This window comes from Gadus macrocephalus, chromosome 19, assembly GCF_031168955.1.
Source record: "Gadus macrocephalus chromosome 19, ASM3116895v1".
Classification (NCBI taxonomy): Eukaryota; Metazoa; Chordata; class Actinopteri; order Gadiformes; family Gadidae; genus Gadus; species Gadus macrocephalus.
In genome coordinates this window covers 14,794,996-14,812,548 of record NC_082400.1, presented here as the reverse complement: position 1 = coordinate 14,812,548, position 17,553 = coordinate 14,794,996, and the positions used below count along the sequence as shown (strand labels likewise).

Here is a 17,553-nt window from a genome sequence, read left to right as displayed (position 1 = left end):
TGGGATCCGTCTGCTGCTGGTGTCCAGCCAGGTAGAGGTAAGACTGGCGGGCCGGTGACACCAAGGGCAGAGAGAGAGAGGTGGAGAACTTCCAGCAAACACAACTCTGCTTAAGTAAACTGCGGAGCATAATGTTCCAGACAAAACGTCTCAAAGAAATACTCAAATGTATTGGATTCGATCCGTGTGGTTTAAAAAAAAATAATGAAAGGCTTTATCACAGGATATTCGCGATTTACCCCCTTGATCGAGTCGGTAAACGAAGTCCGTGACCTTATGCTGCAGACCTCGTACTACATCAGAGATCGGATGAAAAAAGTGTTGCTTTTTCATGTTCGGCAGGGTTCCCAAATTGGGAGTGAAAAATATTGTTTTTGTCAGGGTGGGCGTGTGCTTTTAGTCACGGTGCTTAGAGTGGGCGGTACCAACGGTAAATAAATAACAACGTTCGCCTCGTTAACCTTTCTAGGTTGAATCGTATCATTAAAACACTTGAACACCCCGACAACTTCCAAGAAACATATGATGACTTTATGTACAATATATCTGGTATATCCATCCCTCCATCTCATTTTCCCGCTACAAGTGTGACATCATCTGCAAACAATCTATCAATGCCAAGTCACACTTCATGTTTCAGTTTGAGCAAATATGCAAATAGGTATTTTTTAGTACCATCTATTCATTGAGCTTTTATCCAAAGTGAATTCAGATACGTGTCACTGACTGCGGACATCAGGGATCAAACCCAGTAGCTTTGGGCCACTACTCTATATAATAGTCAAGTATGTTTCAATTTGACTTTATTTGTTTGTCAGTGAATTGTGTCTAGACTGTCAACATGACAGGAGTTATTACTTTGCAGTATTGTGGAGAAAACTAATAAAGGAAATGTATTTACAAATGGAAGGCACTACAACACAGTGTGTACACATTGTGTGTGTTTGTGTGTGATAGTTACCTTCTTGTCGAAAACAGACGAGTAAGGCAAGACTTTGTCGAGACAGAGAAACTTCCCATAGCTGATCCTGTACAAAGAGGCTGGGAGAGAGGGCGAGAGGGAGAGAGGGAGAGAGGGAGAGAGACGAAAGAGAGACGAGAAAGAGAGAGATTCAAATCAGAACAAGAATAAATAGACAAATGATGCAGTGGGAAATAATCAGTGGCCAGAGTCGTGCTTTTTATCACATTCCTTCAAAAAAACGGATAATATTAAATTCACATCTATACTACAATTAATCTCAAGGCCGATGGGGGTTCTGCGAGCAGTACATGACGGGTTGTTCCGGAAGCTTGCCCTCCGTGTCTAGCGTCAACAGCTCACCTAGAATGAACTCCTGGATCTGATCGAAGGACTCGAACGCCATTGCGTTGTCACACAGCCAATCAATGATCTGGAAGCAGCACACACACACACACACACACACACACAGGCGGACACGCACAAACATAGACGTACGCAAAAACATACACATACACACACACACACACACACACATGATAGTTGACAAACTAATTACTTAAAATTGAGTTGAAGAAAAAATAAAAAGTTACGGGCAGACGGCTTCAGGTTCGACTCCCTGCTAAAATATGCTTTCTTTGAACCCCAAAGACTGCTGACCCCTGACCCTTGAACTCTGACCTCTACCTGCCTAATTCTGATGTGCATCTGAATTCACTGTCAAATAATTGACTAGATGTGAATCCTACGGAGATCTCCGGGGTTGTTGTAGATGAGATTTTTTGTACATCCTTGTACATCCAAAAGTAAATCAGAAAAGCCATGACTACAGAGCAACCCAGAAACCAAAAAACAGAATTTCCAAACCCTTGCTGTTGAAAAGCTACGAAAAGAGAGAAAACATGATTTAATAAATCGAAATAAAAAAGGCTGAAGTTGACGGAAACTACAAAAACACTCCCCAAAAGAAATGACCAGCAAAGTGTGTTAGCTTGCTGTTGCTACGGCCTTGCAGTGGTAATTACAGTGACTCACTCCAAGCCCTTAAGAAGGATTTATTATAGTCTCACAGAACATTTTAAATGAGGCTAGGAGAGCGCCTGGCTCACACTTCAGCCTCCTCCTTCTCCTCCTTTTTCAGTCGTTAGCCCTTTCTTCGAGTCCCTTGTGTAAAACTCGCGGAGGCCGAGTGACCATCCGGCCTATTCACTTCTTGCAACTGACTCCATCTCTCTCTCCCCACCTTATCTCTTTGTCTCTCGCTCTCCATCGCTTTCATGCCGCTACACAAAAGGCCATTACCTGTTTAAGCCTTATCTGTTCATTCGTTTTTTCCACTGAATTTCCCATCTGAGATTAACAGAGTATCGTCTTATCCGTCTGTATCCTATGGTCTGTGTTTTCATAGGTTAGTTTGCGGTTGTCTGTCTGTCCGGCTGTCAATTTCTATGTTAATTTATAGATCTCCTGCTGCTGAAGTAAAAGCCCCCCACCTCATCATGGTCCCACCTCACATTATCTCCTCTGCATCTTCCCTTAACTTCTCCCCCTCGCTCCTCCTCCCTCTCAGCCTCCTCTCCTCTCCTCCTCTTCTCTCCCTCCCTCCATTTTCTTCCCCTCTTCTGCCTCTTATAACCTATGGTCTCTCATTCTCTCCCTCTCACCGCATCATCGGTCTTCTCTTCGTCTCCTCCCTCCCGCTCTTCTCCTTCTCCTCCCTCTCTTCTACTCCCTCTCTTCTCCTTCTCATCCCTCTCTCTTCCTACTCCTCCCTCTCTCCTCCCTCTCTACTCCTCCTCATCCCAACGCTCACCTCCCTTCCCTGCTCATCTTTTCTCCCCTCTTTCTCCCCTCTCTCTTCTCACTCCTCGCCCCTTCATCGTTCCCCTTCCCTCCCTACCTCCTCCCTCTTCCCTTTTCTTATTTCTCTTTCCCTCTCCTTTCAACTCCTCCCTCTCCTCCCTCCCTCTCATTTCCTCCCTCTCCACCTCCTCCCTCCCCTCCCTCCTTCCCTACCTTCTACTCTCCCTCCTCCCTCCCTCGCCCTCCCTCCCTCCTCCTCCTCCTCTCTCCCTCCCTTCCTTCCTCCTCCTCTGCCCTTTTCTTACTTCACCTTCCCCCCTCCTCCCCCTCCCTCCCTCCCCCCTCACCTTGTCTTCCAGCGTTGGTTCGGTTCCCAGGTACACCAGCAGGCCGTGGAGGGCCGCCAGCCGCTGGGCTTCTGGCCGGCTGGGGGCCCGACCGGCTCCTCCAGGGGCCACGCTGAGAGGCAGGCTGCTGCCACACACACACACACACACACACACACACACACACACACACACACACACACACACACACACACACACACACACACACACACACACACACACACACACACACACACACACACACACACAGAGACACAGACAAATTAGCATAAAGACGCATACCTATATATAGATACACATGCATACATACGCATGTACACAGACATGCAGAATGCGGACACGCACGCACACACACACACACACATCCACACACAGGGACATACACGTATACATTTGCATGAAGATGCATACCTAAATGCATACATATATACTCATGCACACACACACACACACACACACACACACACACACACAGACGAAACTGTGCATGTACAAACACACATACACACACACACACACACACACACACACACATTTAGTGGGAGCTAGACACACCGCTTCAGGCTAGAACACGGGGTAGTGCCTGGGACAGAGCAGTAGCCAATGGGCACCGAGTTCGATTCCCCTACGTCTGAGGTGCACCCGAAGGCATCCTCTGACGCGTTAAGGTATCTACAGTATCAATTCCACTCAACACAAGCCGATTGGGATCTATTCAATTATTCATGATGAATCATTAAACTTTTTAATTTACATCGTTTGAGCGTCGATTTACATCAGCGCGCCGGGCTGAGCACGCCCTTGACCTGGAAACGCACTCCTGTGAAAAGTACGATTTGTACGAAAAGACACGCCAGGAAAGAGTAAAGCGAGACGCATCGCTGTTGTGAGCTCGTGTTCCCTGCGACCTTGGGGAAGAACCGATGGTGCCCAGTATTCTCTGCGCTTTAAACAAGATTAAGAACAAGGATAGAGAGAGAGCGAGAGAGCAAGAGAGCGAGAGAGCGAGAGAGAGACAGAGGAGATGACAGCAGTGATATTTACTATTGGGACTTCTTCTGCATAATAAGAGCAGAAGCAGGAACCATAATGAAACCATTTCTCCTCATGAACTTTAATGGGGAAACTAAGAAGCTGGCGTCTGAACCTGTGTGTGTGTGTGTGTGTGTGTGTGTGTGTGTGTGTGTGTGTGTGTGTGTGTGTGTGTGTGTGTGTGTGTGTGTGTGTGTGTGTGTGTGTGTGTGTGTGTGTGTGTGTGTGTGTGTGTGTTACTCATTTGCAGAGATGACACATAGAATCCCAATATGCAGGTAAAGTCCTAAAACCAACTAATCATTGTGTGGAATATACAATAAAGTCTCTTGGAGTCTGTCACGAAAAGTTGTTTCTTAAATCATGACTACGAGGTTGGGATTTATTTCTAAAGGTGTCTTAACTAACTTTCTTTTTCATCAGGCTCCAAGTGGAAAAAGATGCTCATTAGAAGTTTAGTTTGTGCACACAGTGTCTACATTTAACGTATTGCATGGAAATTATAAACCAATTATTAACACTAGTAACACATTCCACTCAAATGCTAGTCGGCCATTTTGTTACTTCCCCTCCAACCTCCTCACCTGGTTCTCGTAGGGGGCGTGTCCGAGCGGAGGATCTGCAGCAGGAAGGCGGAGCTAAGGTCAGCCCTGTAGATCTTGCCACTGGCCAGGTCCATCAGCACGCTGGCTGAGGCTCCTCCTCCTCCTTCTTCTTCACTTTCTTCTTCTACGCCTAAAAGAGTGACGCCTGCCGACGGCTCTGGCAGCCCCAGCTGGGCCTCTGGACCTAAAGGAAGCAAGGGAGGGAGGCGGAGTCACCTATACACCTCATCAAAGATGGCCGCCCAATAGGTCACTGCATTTCACAAACTTTTTTAATATATTTATTTAAAGGGAACCTATTATGCTTTTCGACTTTTATGACCTATAAACGTTGTTATAATGATTGATAGTCATATTTAAAACCATACACAAAAAACTATGTAGACTTTCGGGAAACTCATCCTCTCATCTGGGCGCTTTCAGCATTCTCTGTCAACGCTCGATTTCGTCCTTCTCCGCCCCCTCGCCCCCCCTCCTGCCAACCCAACTCCGTTGTGATTGGTTACCTTCCTTGAAGCGCGCACGCGGGCAGATTTGACCAGGCATATGGGGGTGTGGCAGGAGTGCCTCTACGTAGATGATTTCCCGGAAATGTGAACAAGTGAATCGCAAACGTTGTCCCGAGTGTTTAGCGCTCTGCACAGCCACCCCAGACTGTCAGCAGGGAATACGTCGAAATGCATGTACGTCATTATTTGACACTTAAGTATGGTTAAACGTGACTATCAATCATTATAACAACGTTTATAGGTCATAAAAGTCGAAAAAGCATAATAGGTCCCCTTTAATAAAAAGACCCTGAAACACCTACAAATGTATGTTGATTCATCCTTTAACATTGTTATTATTGTCAATGAAGGTATTCTTACGTATTATTATTTCTATTGTAAATGAATGAACTCAATGAATGATGGCTATCACATTTGTTTACATGGGGACCAATACCTTTCATCCTAGCTTAAAAAGACACTGTTGTTCCTTTTGTGTTGGTTATGATAACATCATCGTGTCCAGGACAAGAAAAGTTTATTTCAAGTCTACGTTCTACATGATTTTCACTCCAAGGTTTTCAGACCACGGACAAACAGAGTACCGCCTGAAAGCAAGTTTGTATGAAAAATAAATGACCTCTAGCCTCTAGAACAAACCTTTAAGGACACTGCGATCGATTCCAACTCTCATATTCATCGCTTGTGGCGCCCTGCTACTTTACAAGCTGAAAATCTTGTAAAATCGTGTGTGTTTGTGGGTTGTACATAAAAGATGTTGACACGATCTGAGCTCGTCTGGTAATGCCTGCAGTGACAGCTCACACTCGTCAGTCTGTCAGAGCGAGACCTTCGACACTTAATAGTGTGGCTCGCTTTGTCTTCCTTTGTGTGGTATTGAATGACACTCCACATTATGTCATTAAGGAGTTGGACAGGAGTTAGGCATCTTGCTCAAGGGTAAAGTCTACCTGCAGAGGCTCGCGCTCTCTCTCTCTCTCTCTCTCTCTCTCTCTCTCTCTCTCTCTCTCTCTCTCTCTCTCTCTCTCTCTCTCTCTCTCTCTCTCTCTCTCTCTCTCTCTCTCTCTCTCTCTCTCTCTCTCTCTCTCTCTCTCTCTCTCTCTCTCTCTCTCTCTCTCTCTCTCTCTCTCTCTCTCTCTCTCTCTCTCTCTCTCTCACCTGAGAGGAAGAGCGAGTGGCAGAGGGTCTGTGGCTGCCTGCTGTTGATGCAGTGGAGGAAGCGGCCTGCCACGTACACCAGGATGTAGTACCCTGCACAGGAAACATCACCACCATCACTGCGCACGGTGTCTGTGTGTGACAGTGATTGTGTGCATGTGTGTATTCATGTGTGACTGTGTGTGTGTGTGTGTGTGAGCATGTGTGTCTGTGACTGCGTAGGTGTGTGTGTGTCTGTTATGTGTGCACCTGTGTTGTGTGTGTGTGTGTGCATGTCTAACCGTGAGCGTGTGTGTGTGCATGCGTGACTGTGACTGAGGGTGTGTGTGCGCGTGTGTTGTTTGTATGCGTGTGTGTGCATGTCTAACCGTGATAGTGTGTGTGTGTGTATGCCTAACCGTGACTGTGTGTGCTTGCGTGACTGTGACTTTGCGTGTGTGTGTGTGTGTGCACGTGTGTGTGCATGTCTAATCGGAAGTGTGTGTCTGTGTGTGTGCACGCGTGTGTGTGCATGTGTGCACGTCTGCAACGACAACAGGCATGTTTAACCGTGAGTTTGTGCGTGTGTGTGAACGTGTGCATGTGTATGTGCCTCCGTGTGTGCGTGTGTGTGTGTGTGTGTGTGTGTGTGTGTGTGTGTGTGTGTGTGTGTGTGTGTGTGTGTGTGTGTGTGTGTGTGTGTGATCCAGACCTATCGGAATGAAGAGCGGCCGGGGGCGGGGCTCCGGGGCGTCCCCCTCCTGAGACACTCTGAATGTTTTACTGCAGCCTGCAACCACAACATGTGTCACCACCTCGTCTCCCCTGCTGCACCGACCAATCAGCTTCCACCGGGTCACACCGCAGTCAAACACACAAACACCCACCGGCCACAGATAAAGAGTAGGAAAATCTTATATTACTTGTATTCATTAATTAAGGAATTCATAAATAATTTACTGTAATCTGCCCTGAAGTCAAATTACACATTTAAATGATATGCTGATTCGTACAAAAAGTCAAGATCTTTTCACAATTATTATGTTTATTCATGCTGCTATTTTGTTGTTTCTTTGCATATTTACATGCATAATGAATACTGTGGGCTCGCAGGTGAAAAGCCCTCTTGCCTTTATGAACGAAGATGACGCTGTAAGTCTGCTCCTGGCCATCGATCGCTGGTTGGCTGAAGCACACGCACATAGTTCCTGGAACGACCAGCAGGGTGAGCCGTTGGTCAAACAGTGGAGGAAGCGAGACCATCACGTCAATTTCCAATTATTTGATTAGGAGCGTATAGGTAATTAACAAATGCGATTTCTTACATAGTATTTTACGTGAAATCGAACAATAAATGGCTTGGCAAAGTGACATTATAAAAAGTGAAACCGTTATTGAAACATATTGAGAAGACAATCAACTCTCAAAACGTTGGAACGGAAATATCAATCTCGATGTTCGCTTTTCGGACATTTTAAATCAATATTAGGATAGAATCAAATGTCACATTTTGAATATGGATAAAAATAAACATTTGCGCAGAACATTGCTTCTCAAAAAGTGGCAGATCGTTTGCGCAGTGGAATGTAATTATATTTCCTCAGATTGCAAGAGGATGACTTTGTCCTTTCGACAGAGGTATTATAATGTGTCAGAACTTACTCTCTGTTTCATCAGGTGCCAAAATGGAAATCAGACAAAATGCATATTAGTATAGTTTGACTACATTGTGAGTGAGTGAGTGAGTGAGTGAGTGAGTGAGTGAGTGAGTGAGTGAGTGAGTGAGTGAGTGAGTGAGTGAGTGAGTGAGTGTGTTGTACCTATATTGTTTGTGAACACTTCCATTTGATTGTGTTGTTGCTGAAGTTTTTTCTCATCGTAGTGGTCAAAACCCAGGTTGACAAACCTGGGACGCACACACACACACACACACACACACACACACACACACACACACACACACACACACTAAATACTACAGAAATATTCAACAAAGTTTCAGCCTATTAAGCAATTTCTGCTGGGTGATTAATTATAAACCAAAAAGTACATTAAAGGCAATTAAACGATAAGTTACAAGAATTTATCATCCGGGACACAAGCCCAATCAAACAAAGTTAAGTGTTGTACTGATCGTGAATGAATAAAATACTAGAGTGTTATTTATGGTTTCTAAACTTGTGTTCGCTCTCTAAGTGCCTGAGAGTCAATTCCCCACGGAAATACACATTCACACAAAACCAACGGCAGTGTCATGTGAGGACGTACGGGTCTTGAGTTAATAGCGTTAAAGCACGGTTCTGGGTTTGATCCCAAATATCGACCCCCTAACTCTAACCCCGACCCTTCATAACGTGTATCTGAATTCACCGTAGGTGACTTTGGATGAAAGCGTCTAAAAAGAGCTAAATGGTAAACAGGCACCTTGACTCAAGGACAGACATCACGATCCGTCTGGATGATCAAACAGGCGACCCCTCGGTTTCAGGTGAACCGTCTCTACCTCTTGAGCTGCTGTCGCTCTGTGGCGGTCGATGGATGTATAATGATTGCTATCTGTGTGCCCTTACCTTAAAGTGTTCAGAGGCTCTGTAGGCAAGTCTAGCATCATCTCCAACTGGCAGAGAGCGAGAGAGCGAGAGACATCAAGGACATGCAATGAATGTATCTGCCAGGAGACAGTTAGAATCATTTAAAGGTTGGAATTGTATCGTTTCAAATCGAGTGGGAAGATAATATACAATGTTGGTGTTTTTTTTGTACCGTCAGGGAGATGTACTCATGAGTACGTTTCTAAACGCTTGACTCAACTAGAGACGGAGGACAATCTCCGCGGTTTCTCTGCTAAAACTGATACCCACTTGGGAGTTTATAACAAAGTGCCTTGTTTTAGGACGGCCCTTCATACCGGGGCTGTGACGTGCAGAAGTCGAATCAGCATTACATGCATGATAGGATGGCTCAGCCCAAAACACTCAAGTCAAGTCTCTGTGCAAATTGAATAAAGCGGAATCAAATAATGTAAAATTGTCAATGTTTGTAAAAGCTGTATTTGTATTACAAACTGACTTGCTACATCCAGTTTTTTCCACTATGCAGGAGAATTGCAGAAAAAAATGTACAGGAACAAGTAACATGCACAGGAACAAGGCCACTAACAGACTAGTAGTTGGCCATTCTCGCAGCAGTTAATAGCTTACAGTTTTGGTAGGCGAGATCTCCAATGGTGTGATAAAGCGAGACTAGGGAAATGATAACCTTTGCACATCTGGAGGTGTGGTTGAAGGTCGGATTCAGGTGGAGTGCATCACACTAATTACTTTGGTGCCGCTTCATTCATTCATGCATGTCGAGGCTCCAGTGAAAGACAGAGCGAATGAAGATACCACACATGAACCACACTGGTGCTCAGACACATGATGAAGGTTAGGTTGCTACTCGTCTGTCAAAAGGGTTGTTTTTCGATTAAATCGTACAATGTGCCGCAACTGCAGACCGCTTCCGAAAAAAGCTGAGTTACTAGATATAAATGTCATAGTTCATATGCAAGGTGAAAGCTTATATTTTTAAATTAAACATGTTTTTTACTTACCACAATCTCGCAGTTGTGATTGGGGTAAAATTGGAAACATCGCAAGGTCTTGTCCTGTGTGAAAGACATAATATACGATTAAAATGATGATGTGAATGGTACATTTGGATGCATGATTCCAACTTCCCTGGAAGCAGTTGATTGACCTTCTAGTTGAAAAAGATTGCTTGTGTACACTAAAGTGTGTGAATTTTGTGTGATTAAAAAGAGTCAACTGAAGATGGTGTTACACCTCTAAGAAATATAAACATGTGAATAATGTTCAGTGCATCATTTTTCCAGCACACCAAGAAACATGTGCATGAATATGACCGCAGGATGAACACAGAAAAGCTCAAACATATCTGTGGACCTCTTCTAAGTCTCTTTCTGTAGAAGGAATATGTGAGGACCAGAACTTCTTTTACAAACACTCTGTATGAACCTTGGATATCGGCCATGAAACAGGGATTCTATCTTTAATTATAGGGTGACCTTAAACAAAGTAGATTTTGCATATTATTATAGTTTAATCAATGTCTTCTGCTTCTGCTGTCTCACCCAAAAAATTCAGTTTGGGTTTAATGAAGTACATATTATTTTATCTTAAGTTAAGTAGCCATAAAGTCCCTACTCTCTTACATCTTGATCCATATTTCTCTGCCCATTTCACTGAATGCTTGAGCTTTATTTCAGGACTGGGAATTCTCGACTCCCGTTCCCTCTCAAGACCAATAGTTTAACCAAAGTGTCAGTAAAACCAAAATTGTATTACCGCACACGCACACACACACACACACACACACACACACACACACACACACACACACACACACACACTTTCTTGTACACCATAATCCCTTAATTACCCATCACCTCAACACACACATATCGCTGAACCAAGACGGAAGGTGTAGAATTTCAAATGTAGTCACAACGCTGCAGAGTATAATGCAATCCATCATCAGGCCAGTGGGCGCTTCAGCTCGTCTACCCGTCGGCTTGGCGCCCGGATCGACCTTTGACCCCTTCCTCCCCTCCCCCCGCTCTGGGTCCTCCCCGGCCTGTTGGCAAACACTGTCTTGCAAAATCGTAACGTCAAGCTGAATGCATGCTAGTACTGTCGGTTGCATCATATTCCTATCTGCATTGCCTCTTCGTTATTATATATAATAATATAATGATACAATATATGCATTATTCGTTCACATTTTCATACGGTACAGTGAGCAAATACCATTAATGCAGGGATCATAATGTCACTCTGCGCTTCATTATTTTATTTTAAAGTAACTGGCACCACCTAGTGTCAGCAGACAGTATCTTTTTTTAACTTTTACAAAGTGTGTGTGTGTGTGTGTGTGTGTGTGTGTGTGTGTGTGTGTGTGTGTGTGTGTGTGTGTGTGTTACCCTGTGTGTGTGTGTGTGTGTGTGTTACCCTGTGTGTGAGGTAGTACAGTCTCTGGGAGTCTCTGTCCCACTGGACCCAACTGACGTCCTCCGCTATCCTCTCAGTCAACTTGGACAGCCGCTCGGGGTTCAGCATCACCTGGCACACACACACACACACACACACACACACACACACACACACACACACACACACACACACACACACACACACACACACACACACACACACACACACACACACACACACACACACACACACACACACACACACCAGTGTGACAACTGGTTTGAAATAAGCATCCCGCTTTTGTTCTGGGTAAAGCTATAAAGCTTTACAGGTGGTTCTTCTCGTCTCTCATAATTACGCCAAACTAATTTCAGATTTTGCAATAAAAATACATACTCACAATTCATTCAATCTATTTAATTAAACCCCTATTTCATGTTAAACTCCAGGAACAGTAAATTGTATTCCATAAAGAGAACTGGGGAAATCAAATCAGGAACTCAACAGGGACATACCACTCTATATCCTTCATATTTGCTCAGCAGAACGTGGTACTGTTCTATATCTGTTGAAAACAAAAAGACAATTTCAGATAAGAGTCAGAGGGATTGAATTTATATTTAGAATAGATATGTTTTTTACTTCATGTCAGAGTTGTTTGATGCCTTTTATATTGTATATTTTCAAAATGTGTATTAGATGGGTAGACAGACAGACAGACAGACAGACAGACAGACAGACAGACAGACAGACAGACAGACAGACAGACGGACAGACGGACAGACGGACAGACGGACAGACGGACAGACGGATGTGTGTCTTACAGCCATCTTCAGCTATCAGCAAGAGGTGGCTCTCGAGCACAGACTTGCTGTCCGTTTCTGGGTGGAGGAACTAAAACAAAGAAAAAAAAAATAGTATATAACGATGATATGTCTGACAACTGACCAATCAGCTCCTAAGGCCCGGTTCGCTGCCTATATCTCAGGCCACCAGGCCCCCACAAAAACTGATAAATGCATGCATTTTTATGTTGAACACATACCCTCCGTACTCACTGTACAAATCTCTTTCCCTGTTTCTGATCCCTCTCATTTTAGACTGACTATCATGAAAACACAGATTGGCTACTCAGGTTATAAAAATAACCAAACCCAAGGCAGCTTGTAAACTACAAAGAACTGTGATGAGGCAGAGATTTAACGACAATGTAAAACCGTTAACGATGGGACATGGGATAGCGAAACAGTGTTTCAGGAATGGTTAAACGCACGCACGTACACACTCACACAAACAGATGTAAAACCACTAACGCGAGCAAACACACACACACACACCTGAACTCTGACCGTGCAGTCCACAGCCTTGAGGACCTTGGTGTTGTTGATGGGGTGGATCTCAATGAGCAGGGCCAAACACTTGGACACTGTGACGGAAGAGACAGGAGAACTATGATGTGTATTTCTATATTATAAATATCCATCACTCACACTTGTGTTAATAACATGATCATGACTAATATTTCCTCTATATTACACCCCCCCCCCCCCCCCCCCCCCCCCACACATTTACTATTTGAATTTAAAGATGGATGCCATTTAGAAGGCATTTGTATCTAAAGTGACAGTGAATGACTGAAAGAATGATTTAATGAAATTAATGAATGAATATCAATGATTGTCATTAAAGAGAAGTTGATAGGAATCTTCCTCTAGGATTCCTTTTGGTAAGACTGCTTTTATCCTGGACTTTGGCAACAGAACCCTGAATATTTTGGGAGACGAACACCCAAGTCACTATTTCCTGGTCTGATCTCCAGGCTATTATTTAGGAAAATAGGGAGATAGAAAAGCAGAGAGAATGAGAAAGGGTGAGTTACTTGGGTTCAGGCGATCCTGTCCTCCTCTCCTTTGTGTTAGGCTGACGGCTGAGTGGAAGTAACAAAACATACATCATCACTGACAACATCATACACGGGATATACTGTACAACCAAATACGACCCCTTTTAGAACCAATAAAGAAAAAGAAAAAAGCAATGATAAACAATAAAATCAAATGATTAAATAAGTGGACAGTTACAATTAAGTAATATTTACTAACAATGAAAACAACAATTGAAAATAAACTAACACCTGCTTTACCCGTTCGAAAAGGGGTGAGAAGAAGAATAACTTATTTAATCTCACCCCAAGTATAGCTTCCCAATATAACTTTATGAAAAATATCTCCAGTGAAGGGCATTGTAGCCAAGCCCCTGAATGTAATCAAGGATTTTAAAAGGGCCCAGACTAACTGCCTAGTAAACATCTCCAAGGATTGGGTCCTGGTGAGGCATTCACAAATAATGTTTATGAGGTGGTTTTATTTGGGGATATTTAATTGTTTTTAGTAGATTTATCTCTCACCCAGGAGTGTCTCCTCCTTGTTCAGAGAACAACTGCTCACAGACACCTGCTGGTCAAACGTATACAAGAGCTACACGCATACATGTGCATACACATACACACGCACACACACACACACACACACGGGCGTATACACCCACCCACACACCCACACAATTATTAAACAAGATGGGAGAACATGTATGAGCAAACACACACCCACACTTACACACACACACACCGACTTGCATGCACAATAGTATGCAATAATATAAATACACATTATACGGTCTTATCTGCATGCAAAGACACAAACACATGCCACACACACACACACACACACACACACACACACACACACACACACACACACACACACACACACACACACACACACACACACACACACACACACACACACACACACACACACACACACACACACGAAACATGTGCATGCATTGACGCTACCTTGTTGTCCTTTGTGGTCGGGTCATATTTCCCAATCCTAGTGGTCCCAGATGCCCCCTAAATATAAATTAATAGAATGAATGAATACATAATAAGCACAATAATGACCATAATAATAACATGGATGTTCGAAACTACAATTATGTCGGATTATCAGCATACAAAAAACAGTATGACCTCTTATTCATTTATCTTCCCTGATCTTAATGTGATGCGTGGAGTATCCTTTTTGAGCCTACCAGTGACCCATACTTTATTTTCTGACTAGATTGTGAAATTGATTACACAGCCTATGAATGAAGCACTGCACATGATGATTCTTAGAAACAATGGTTCTCTTGTTCTATAAGATTATCTGCATGTACATCTACATCATTTGATTTCATAGCGTGTTCATTACGAGTATGAATCCTTAAAGAGACAAAATTATGTGCATAATCATTATCAACGTGTAAATATACTTTTATTGCACAGGCCTTTGTGGTGTGGTGTGGACTGACCTACTGAACCACAGAGTGATCGCATTACACGGTTACCTTCCAGGAGTAGAGAATCCCCCCATCTCTCTCCACGTTCACGATGCGAGTGTCCACAGCCCCAGAATAATCCGCAGAGGACATTCCTAGTAAGGAACCATGCATGTCCAACACTTTAAAGTTTAAACATCACAAAAACCCAGTCCATCCACATGACGAGTAGACAGACGCGTCGGGATTCATTGTGTCACGAGTCGACACATGGCAATCATCCAGGGAAAACACTCGGGCCTACCTGTCTCGACTCTCCATATAGTCGGCTCTTTCCTGAGGATATCAGCCACCACATCTCTCCGCAGATCAAACTTTGTCTTCAGCTTCAGCATAGTGGCTACTGATCCCCTTCTTGTCGTCAAATAACACTTCCTCTTTCAATGTGTGCGACTTGTTTTGTAGCCAACATCTAGAAGTAACATAGAGATGCACAAACCACTGTCGAAGAAACACAGACACCTTGCGTACACCTGGCGATCAACCGGTGTCATCTGAAGCAAGCAAGCAGTCACGTGACATCGACAGAAACGTTAAGTGGAGAACCACAATCTGAGTCTCATTGGTCGGACGCCAGCTTTGGAATGCAGAAGACATGCGGAAATGTCACTTTTGTTTCCTGGAGTGGAGTCCACCTCCTGCTCCGTCCCACGAGTTGCAGTGCTGGCAGAGCGGGGAGAGGCGATGCGATCCGCGGGGAGAGGCGATGCGATCCGCGGGCCAAGGCATCCCTCCGGTCGGGGACGGAATGTCTCACCGCCCCGCTGGATGATGGTCAGCTGATCGGGCGAGGGGTCACAGGGCCAGGCAGAGATATGTGTGACACGCTGGGGTGATATTAGGCACGCATCCTTATCAATAGGGAGACAACTTATATTATTTGATAATGTTTTAATCAGAAAGCAAAAGTAGATAGCACTACGACGTAACACGACTACGCTAAAAAGAGAACATGATTTAATAAAATGTATTTTATTCTTGTTTGTATAGGCCTACTGCAGTGTATGTGTATCTGTCGCATAAAATGTTCCTCCAATATTCCATTTCTATCGTTTACTAATTTATAGATAGATCCATCCACGTATACTGTGTTTTGTCTGTGTTTTGGACATGAATATGAATTATAGTTCAAAATGGTTTGCAATAAAGGGTGTTGGGTGTCTTACTCATATTGACAGACCAAAATGAGGGATCTGATATCGTTGTAAAATGAATAAGCCTGACCTGCTCCTTGCCCCTCAAATTCAAAAAGGTGTTATAGGGGACAAATGTAACCACAGTGACTTCCTCATCTAACCCTAACCTTGGAGAACTGTGTTGGGATCTGCTTCTGCCCGGTACTCCGGCAGAAGGCGTACGGCCGATTCCTGCGCCACTTTGAGCAGGTGGTGGAGTTCTCGGAGGAGTTCCTGGCGTTCTCCGCGGCCAAGCTGGCAGAGGTCGCGGGGGTCGGTCGAGCTGAACGTCAGCCACGAGGAGGTGGTGTTGGAGGCTGTGGCCGACATGCCTGAAGAACGCACTGCCCTTGACGTCAGGCTGTTGTCCAAGGTAATGGTGGATGGGGGGCGACGGATGGATGGGAAGAGGAATTGATGTCGCTTGAAAGGATGGATAGATGGATGAACGGATGGATGGGTCATTTGATGAATGAGTAGTTGGACGGTTCGCTCATTTGTCAAAAACACGCAGTACATTGTTTCTTTAGTAAGATTCGTTCTTCATCTGACAATCTTGCCACTCCTTTAAACTCTCAACCTGTTCCGCTTTGGCCTGGATGTCCGAAGACTTCCTCGCTGACTACGTTGCCAACCACACGCTGGTCCGAGCTTCGGAGGAAGGCCGGGGCATCGTGGCAGAGGCGCCGAAGGATTCCTGAAAGACGTTAACACGCAAAGTAAATTTTACTTTTCTCTTTGGTCTATATTTGTGCTGGCTGCCTTCAACAGACATATTTTCTATCAAGTGCCGAGAGCTACAGCCCAGACACAAGCCAGTGGACTATGATTGCGGACTAGGATACCCACTGGCAAGGTTGGGGTCATAACTTACACGAGTCAAGTCTATGTAGTGAGAGAAGGACAAATGTGACATAATTCACACATTCATACCCACAGGCCACATATGTCCTTGCCAATTAGAGAGGCTTCTTTCCCACGGGGATCCTTAGCCTAGGGAGGCGTCCGTGGCAATTAGAGAGGCTTCTTTCTCATCTTTTGCATCTTCTTTTCTCCTGAGCCAAGGGAGGCTCATACAGGAAGCCATTCCTCATGTGTCAATTCTAGAGATACGAGCGGCCCGGGTAATCATGAAACTGGGAGGCGGGAGTTCAGCACCATGCTTAGCCAATCAGAGCACATAACTGAGTCCACGCCTGCCCAGTATTGAAGTCACAACACATAGCCCAGGGGGCCGGAACGCTCCAGGTAACGCATCCATCAGATGCCCTACTAAGCGTATCTCCACGCGTGCCAATACAATTTCTCTCCTTTTGCTTCATCGAGACTAGACCAAACCTTTACCAAATAAAGTGAGTTACAAGCCATCACCAGTGTGGCCTACAGAGAAACCACTTACGTGCACCTCTTCAAAAATGTTACTACACTTGAGGGCAGAAGATGCACTTTCCTGCAATGTTTTCTGGTTCATTACGATGGACTAGCTTGGTGGTTCTCGTATATCTTCATTTTTTACCAGGGTTTGAAAGTTAGCGTTGTCCTTGGTGATGGGGTGCAGTAAGCATGCACTCAGTTCTGAGAAGTTTTCAAGTGCAGATTTCTTCATACA

General features: G+C 44.4%; 1 protein-coding gene across 4 annotated transcripts in view; it reads right to left on the bottom strand.

Moving 5' to 3' along the window:
- The window catches only part of gsap (gamma-secretase activating protein), a 26,294-nt gene extending 10,516 nt beyond the window's left edge, over nucleotides 1-15,778 (bottom strand). For 2 of the 4 annotated variants that reach the window (XM_060037974.1, XM_060037977.1), the window contains exons 1-19: nucleotides 15,014-15,777; nucleotides 14,779-14,864; nucleotides 14,243-14,299; nucleotides 13,793-13,862; nucleotides 13,265-13,312; nucleotides 12,723-12,811; nucleotides 12,210-12,279; nucleotides 11,901-11,950; nucleotides 11,404-11,514; nucleotides 9,987-10,040; nucleotides 8,965-9,011; nucleotides 8,215-8,300; nucleotides 7,525-7,602; nucleotides 7,107-7,184; nucleotides 6,416-6,508; nucleotides 4,728-4,932; nucleotides 3,112-3,238; nucleotides 1,325-1,394; nucleotides 962-1,041 (exon numbers count right to left, since the gene is read on the bottom strand). In XM_060037974.1, coding sequence (XP_059893957.1) covers nucleotides 962-1,041; nucleotides 1,325-1,394; nucleotides 3,112-3,238; nucleotides 4,728-4,932; nucleotides 6,416-6,508; nucleotides 7,107-7,184; nucleotides 7,525-7,602; nucleotides 8,215-8,300; nucleotides 8,965-9,011; nucleotides 9,987-10,040; nucleotides 11,404-11,514; nucleotides 11,901-11,950; nucleotides 12,210-12,279; nucleotides 12,723-12,811; nucleotides 13,265-13,312; nucleotides 13,793-13,862; nucleotides 14,243-14,299; nucleotides 14,779-14,864; nucleotides 15,014-15,104 — 1,590 coding nt within the window. In that variant the 5' untranslated portion in view covers nucleotides 15,105-15,777. Of the gene's footprint in view, nucleotides 1-961; nucleotides 1,042-1,324; nucleotides 1,395-3,111; nucleotides 3,239-4,727; nucleotides 4,933-6,415; nucleotides 6,509-7,106; nucleotides 7,185-7,524; nucleotides 7,603-8,214; nucleotides 8,301-8,964; nucleotides 9,012-9,986; nucleotides 10,041-11,403; nucleotides 11,515-11,900; nucleotides 11,951-12,209; nucleotides 12,280-12,722; nucleotides 12,812-13,264; nucleotides 13,313-13,792; nucleotides 13,863-14,242; nucleotides 14,300-14,778; nucleotides 14,865-15,013 lie in introns of all 4 variants that reach the window. The other 2 variants (XM_060037975.1, XM_060037976.1) reach the window with 2 other exon arrangements.
- Between the last annotated feature and the right edge of the window lie 1,775 nt (nucleotides 15,779-17,553).